Source organism: Merops nubicus, unplaced genomic scaffold, assembly GCF_000691845.1.
Source record: "Merops nubicus isolate BGI_N331 unplaced genomic scaffold, ASM69184v1 scaffold15028, whole genome shotgun sequence".
In the NCBI taxonomy this organism is placed as follows: domain Eukaryota; kingdom Metazoa; phylum Chordata; class Aves; order Coraciiformes; family Meropidae; genus Merops; species Merops nubicus.
The window spans coordinates 1,500-8,803 of record NW_008626465.1 but is presented as its reverse complement, the minus strand read 5'-3'; the positions used below and the strand labels follow the sequence as shown (position 1 = coordinate 8,803).

Below are 7,304 nucleotides of genomic sequence, written 5' to 3'. Positions count from 1 at the left end.
CCCTAACATGAGTATGTGTAATAACATAGTAGTAAATACTGTGTTTCTAGGGTAAATAATAGTTATTAGTATGTATTTTAAGGATTTGGTAGTAGTTATGCCCTATTCTACTGAGAGGAAAGGAAAATTAGTAGTTGTTTGTTTGGTTTTTTTAAATGATCATTATTAAATGCTGTTTTCAAAACTCATGGCAAGATCACAAGATCTGTTTCACTGCTGTATCCTTAATGATCTATTATATTGCTGCTTATTGGAAGGATTAAAAAAAAGCTTAGCTGGTTTCTGCAGACACTTGAGATTTCTCACTCCTGTACTGTTGGTAGTTGGCAGGTCCCAGATCTTTCCTGCTTTTAACTGCATAATTTTTGTAAATAGTAATTTATTAAGGACTTTTTTAATTAATTTTTTTTTTAAGTTGTCAATATTTAGTTTCTGAGTTAAAAAGTACAGTGTATGAAGAAAAAGACTTAAACAAATTTCCAGATTCTTTAGTATGCTTTCCCCCCTCCAGTAGTAATGTGGATGTAAAAGAGCAGAACTGAAGGTTGCTGTGGACTTTTTATTGCATAATAGAATCTCACTGAACTTAACCTGGAACATAACTTGAAACAGTACATGATTTTCTTTTGTATTTTGTTCTCCACATCTGTTAATTGTGAATGCAGTACTCATTTAACTTCACTGAGTAACATGCTTGTTATTATTATTATTTTTCTATCCATTCAGCTGCTGGGTGTCATTGGTAAGTGACACCATGCTTACTCTTTGGCATTTCTTCAGTTATATTGGAAAAATAAACCATCATGTGTATTTTCTTTTTCTCCTCAGTATTTTGTGTGTTTTGTTCAAAATGCTTAAATTTGTTTTTTCAAAAAAAAAACCCCAAAACCATCTTTGGCATTTCTTCAGTTATATTGGAAAAATAAACCATCATGTGTATTTTCTTTTTCTCCTCAGCATTTTGTTCAAAATGCTTAAATTAAAAACCAAAACCAGAAGTGTTCCATGGCTTGCAAAAATCCTGTTTCTCAGCAGAAGGAACAGAGATGTTAGCAGTGTTCATGTCCCATCCTTCACATGCTGTTGTGCTTCAGTCCCCTCCACTATCAGCAATCCATTTGAGATTATGCACTCTGGGCTGTAATTGTCCATCCAGTAAATACCTAACTAAGACTCATGTGATCAAAACCATTGAACAACTGGAAAATGAAATGAATTTTTTTTGCTACCAGTCATGTGGTAGCCTAGAAGAAGGAGAAAGCCTTATGTCCTAGTGCAGCGAGTTGCTGCTTCTGTCAGTCAGCTGGAGCTGTCAAGACATGCTTATATGTACAATTGAAAAGCTGATTTTCCACTTATTTATTTATTTGTGTGGGGTAAGGGAATGGGAGGGTCAAGGAAAAGTTATCTTAACATCTGTTTAGTGGAATCAAGGAGATCAGATGTGATAAAAGCTTCATTGATGCAAGATTTCTACCACTGTAAAGCTGTGCAGCAGAGCTGATAGTGTGTGATGAGGTGAACCCTTTTCTTTTGCCTGTTTTGCTGTCTCCACAACAGGTACACGTTGGATGAGTTTGGAACAGCCAGGAGGAGTGCTGTGGTCAGGGGCTTCATAGATGCTCTGACCAGAGGAGGCCTGGGAGGGACCCCCCGCCCCATCGAAATGCACTCCCATGACCCTCTGAGGTACAGTGCTGGCAAGAACATACCTGAACTCATCCTCCTTGGCACTTTGAGCCCCTGACACCATAAGCTGCTGATTTACATAGAATTTTCTGTCTTTATTTAGGTACGTGGGAGACATGCTGGCCTGGTTACATCAAGCTACAGCTTCTGAAAAAGAACACCTAGAAGCTATGTTAAAGCTTGTAACTATTCAAGGTAGTACTAGATTTTAAAACCTAAATTGGGGTGTGATAGAAAAGTAAATCTGTGATGTCAGAAAGGGTCATTAGGTTTTTTAAGCTGGGCTTCAGCTGTGAGAGTCTGAGCTTAGATTTTCCTGGGAATAATTTCAGAATAGCTGGTGGTTGCAGTTTGCCAGAGGAAAGCCCTTAATGAGGAAGAGTATTTCAAAATGCACTCTTTTCATTTTATTTAGCTTATAATAGGTTTACACTAAATTTACAAAGGGACATTTTGGACTGTAGTTGAGAGTTCAAAAATTGTCTGTAGTGTATATGAATAAATACCTCTGTGAAAACATTGTCAGAGGGTTGCTTGTTGATATGTTGAGGATTCCTATCATGCCTTTCTCATCTGTTTAGTGAATTTTTGAAATATTATCCCATCTTCCTATAATCTTCCTTCTGTGCTACAAGTAAAATAGAGTTTTCTTTTGTCATGTAATACATCATTATAGGTTTATGGGTTTGTGAAACTTAATATCAAAGCTCTCCTTCATTAAGAGAACTACAAATTCTCATGCTTGTTTTTCAACCCCTTTGGTCCATTTTAAGTACATTGGAACTATACTTTAAAGACCTTTAACCTGTGGAAGCTGCAGTATGATTTGCCTGCATAGCTTCAGCCAAAGATTTGTTCAATAAATGAAGCTGGTGTAGTCAGTTGTGACAAACTCAGTGTGAGAACTTCTCTGTAAGAGCAGAGCTGCATCTGCTGAGCTCTTCAGACTGCACATCTTCATTGAGTCCTTTTCTGGGGTTTAAACTGAATACTCATTTTTGTTACTACTGGAAGCATTAATTGGCTTTCCTAATTAACAGGATACAAGCAAGGAGGCTGTTTAGGAACTATTGCAAATCAAACTGAAAGAATGTTGTTTTTTTAACTACAGTTACACTGTGCTCTAGAAGTGAATTTAATATTATCCACCAGCAGTATCTCAGGGAAGCAGTGGAGCAAGACTCTGGGTGGTTTTATGGTGGATAAGATGTGGCAGTTCTTTGTAGATGACTGTCTGATGCTTCTGCTGTAAGTGGGGAGTCCTTCAGGAAGAGCTGGGGCCGTGGAGGGTGTTACTGTACCTGGGCTCCTGCTGCTGCCCAGCCTGTGCTCTGCTCAGGAATTCTCCCAGCTCTTTGTGCAGTGCTTTGTTTAACTTAAAACCCATGGCCTTCTGGCAGGATGTCAGGCTGAGATGCTGTGACCACATAATTAGATATATTTAGAGCATTCCAGCCATAGATCAAATGGCTGATCCTTGAGAATACAGAGAATATAAATGTTTTGACGAGAAATTTTCAAAACCAATCACCAGGCCAAAACTTTTTTCCCAAGAAAGTATAAACAAGAGATACAATGTTTCTGTCTGAAGGGAAAATATGTTTTCCTAAGCTTTCCAGGAATGGGTTTACCATCCCTGTAGTACAATTTTCAAGAAATGTAAAGAGGGATTCTTAGCTTCGTGCTGGGGCTCACAAAGCCTGGGAGGTGCTGTCTGGTAACTATTTCTCTGCATCTTTGGGAAATTTTTTTGATGACAAGGGTGGTTATACACATAAGATCTGTAAGATAAAAAAAGTACTTAATGGGATACCACTGGGTTTGACAAGAACTGTGGGTGGAAAGTGAAGCCTTATGAAGTACCTTGAGATGATGTGCTTTCTATAAATACAGATCCTGGGTTGGTAGTGGCTCATCAGTGGCTACAGTGCATGGTACTGAGGGATTTAAGCTGCATTCCCTGTGCCACTGTGCAGTCCTCAGGTGTCTGGCTCTGCAGGCTACAGCAGAAATTGAGTTAATTGCACTTGGCCATTTAAAAAGTGGACATCTTGTTCACGTGCAGCCATAGATAATGACAGAGATTTGCATCTCCATGGGGCAAATCTTCTCAGGAAAAGTTAGATCTGACTTAGGCATTTCTGGAGACTTGCATCACAACTGTTGTTTGGAGTTTTTTCCATTCCCTATAGAGGGAGCCCAAGCAACTGCTACAGATAAGACACCTAACTGGGGCTCTGAAGTTGGGTCAGTCAAATGTTTCATTTCAACTTGAGTAGCATTTTGCAAATGGAACTGGTTTTATTATTTTAGTTCAGATGTCTCTGTTCTGAGTTCAGATCTCTGTTTAAATTCTTCTATAAGCTCTATATAATCTCAGGACTATGGAGAACGTGGTTAAATCACAGCTACACAAAACCTTCCCTTCTTTAAAAAAAAAATAAAAGCCATGTGTATAGCTATGGGTGAGATAGAGATTGATTTGGTCCCAGAGGAAGAAAAATTGTGTGAATGCCACATTTTTGGAAAAATGTTGCCATCCTAGTTTTTACAACAAACTCCACCCCATAATCGAATATTCAAGAATAGCTTTTTAAAAAGTTTTAAGATTTTAAGCCTGCAAATGTTAACTTTAAAATCACTCTGGCCAAAAATGCTATTAGAAATTGAAGCACTGAAAACACATTCAGAAAAGTTCAACCTGTTTTACGTTGTACTGGGCAAACATAATGTGTCTGGTTCTTTTCTTTGGAGCTGAGGTATTGTGCTGAGAGGAGCCTTCAAGCCTTACAGAGATCTTGCACTTGGAAGGAAGGGAGAATTGCAGGCATTCTGTTTAAGAGGTGTAGTAAAGACCCATTTTTCATGGAGTTACAGGAACCCAGCTGGAGAGCAGGAGCTAAACAAAGTCTGAGACAGATTTCTCCCTCACAGAAGGACACACAGAGGAAGATGATGCGTGTTGTAGCAGGCAGCCAGAGGCGTATCTTCATTTCTAAGAGTGATTTGGGATCTCTAAGAATTATTTATTCCATAAACCTTTTATATCAGTATGACATACTAATACTTGCCACAGTCATACATCCCATTGTGACAGGAGATTTCCTTCTAATGTTTGCTGAATCTAAAATATCCTAATTTGACATGAAAATACATGTGAAGGAACAAACGTGATATATCAAGATTGTACTTCCATGTGTTTTGGTATTTGAACTTTTATATTTTTGCAGCTAAAACTTTCATACCCAACAACTTGTTGTTAAGTCAATCTGGTCTAGATATGCTGTTGCAAATATGTGCTAGGTGCTTGATATGTTGATGAACAGTAGAAGTGTGAGTACTCCAGCTAAAAAATGTGTAAATTGTTGGGGTGTATCAGGGAGCTGTTACATAACAGACCATACATCTTGTGGTTTGTAATCTTGCTTCCTCCCTTGATACCAATACTCAAATATATAAACATATTTTTATTACCTTACCAATTTAGGGTGCTAACAGAATTAGTGCACTGAAATTCTTAGAGCCACCATGCTGAATTCAGTTGTTCCTGCTTCTGTGACTTTTCACATGTCTTGCTGTAAAGAGACATTGGCACAGATCTCTTGATCTTTTATCATTCTTACTCTCAGAGGTAATCTTTTCCAGTCTGAAATAAGATCTGCAAAATATAGCTTCAGGTCACCTGGTTTCTATCATGTGCCACAGTCAATTTGTTTACTGTTCATTGCATGGGTTCCATCTGAAGATGAACTCCTGTTGACAAGTTTTAAATTAGAATTAAAGTATTGCTTTCTACATAAATCTATTCCGAGTTGTTACCGAAGTGAGAGCTTGAAGATCTGGTGCTTTCAGTTTGATTGATTTATGACAGTACTGGTTGCCATGCAACAATTCACTTGTGTTCCACGAGAAGCTGGGGCAGTATTCTCTTCTCCTCCTTTGTGTGTCGTTGTGTGAGGGGTGAGTTTGAGCTGCTGCCAGGGCAGGATGGTTTTGCTAATGCTGCAGCACACGGCGCCGGGGAGGCACAGAACGTGGTTTAATTTGTCAGTGCTGACTGCTAACACACATATTTATGAGTCAGGCCTTTCCAAATGGTACATACTGTTGCTTCTTGAGCACCTCCCTGGCCTTTTTTTTTTCTCCTGTTTTATTTCCATTTTTTTGCTAGACCATTTATTCTTCCCCTTGCTCCTCCTCCCTCAAATTCCCAGGCATTATGTTGTGCTAGGAAGCAGTTGCAGAGCATAAGGTCATGATTCTCCAGGACTCTGTTCTGTCATGCAGCTATTCCTTAATGGCTAAATATGAAGTTCAGTGGAAGTGTAAACTAGTCTTGTGGAGAAAAAGAATGTACAGTTCATAATGCTTTTTATGGAGGAGTAGCTCCTGCATTTGTTTACTTGTTTTATAGTCTTAAAGAAAAGAGAATTACATTTGCATAATCTTAGCATGTGTTTGCATTAACTGTAGGTGTGGAAGAAAATATTCAAGAAGTAGTTGGACACATTACAGAAGGAGTCTGCAGGCCTCTGAAGGTGAAGTATCTTGTTTTCCTTACCATTCTCAATATAAAAATCATTCTGTCATGTTTTTCCAGAACCTGTGTCCCCATATTTACAATGTATTTTTCATCACCCTTGGTTAAGGGTTAGATTCTCAACTCTGAGTATCTAAACCCCTTAAAAATTAAAGATTCTGTAGATCATAGATACACGCTTTAAATAGTCACAGAGTGAAACATACTAGGAAAGTGAATCTGAATCTTAATTTAGTTTTACTTTTCATGAGTGATTATGGACAAAATTTTAGCTTTGGAATAAATACATGGGAATGGCAGTCGTGGATCAAATGAAAAATGAATTTAAGGTACTACCCTGTTTTACATAGTGACTGTTAGCATGGACTTAGGGAAGAACAGGTTATGCAGTTGTGTCATGATACTGTAGAGGAGTTTCATCCCCTGTTTGTGGATGTACTAAGGACTTACTGAGCCGTAGCTACTGTCTTTGTATTTAATAGACCTCAGTAGATTTTTCTGGCATGAATTTGTCAAGTTGATGTAAAATGTTGTTATTCACAACATTTCCTGCAGGAGGGAAGTGCATGGTTCAACTGGGTGCTCTCTGAAAAACCAGCTCCTTTTGGTTTTGCTTCACTTAGTAACTCCAGCTCTTGTGTTGAAAGAGAACATGAAATATTATTTCCTACTTAACCTCTTTGTGCTACTCTGTCTTGCTGTATTTCTGTCACCTCCCTCCACAGTTGTCTTTTTCTAACCTGTAGCCTTAGTCAATTTAGGGGACTCATTTGTTAGAAATCATTAAGAATGAACCATCAAATGTTTGACAGTCTTATCTATTAGATGTGTTTCACATAAGCACAAAGTAAAATAAGCAAGGTGATGAAGCTGATACCAGTAATTGCCTGATGGTGCAGTGTATGAATCCAAATGTTCTTAGGATAAATTTACATATTAAATACTATTATAATAAGTGTATCTGAGGGTGCTCTAGCTAAAATTGTGTCCAGTTGCAAAATACTCAGTCCTAGATGTTATCAGGCAGGTTCTGAATATTATACATAAGTTCCTGATAAGAAGGAGGTAAGATTCA

The 7,304-nt window shown here is 38.1% G+C and overlaps 1 protein-coding gene across 1 annotated transcript in view; it reads left to right on the top strand.

Annotated features, from left to right (window-relative positions):
- Positions 1-6,227, top strand: part of LOC103778429 (conserved oligomeric Golgi complex subunit 6) — a gene marked incomplete at both ends in the record, with an annotated part of 26,936 nt that extends 20,709 nt beyond the window's left edge. Inside the window, 3 exons of the mRNA XM_008946018.1 lie at positions 1,561-1,689; positions 1,793-1,884; positions 6,163-6,227. Of these exons, the coding sequence (XP_008944266.1) occupies positions 1,561-1,689; positions 1,793-1,884; positions 6,163-6,227 (286 nt within the window). The remainder of the gene's footprint in view (positions 1-1,560; positions 1,690-1,792; positions 1,885-6,162) is intronic.
- Between the last annotated feature and the right edge of the window lie 1,077 nt (positions 6,228-7,304).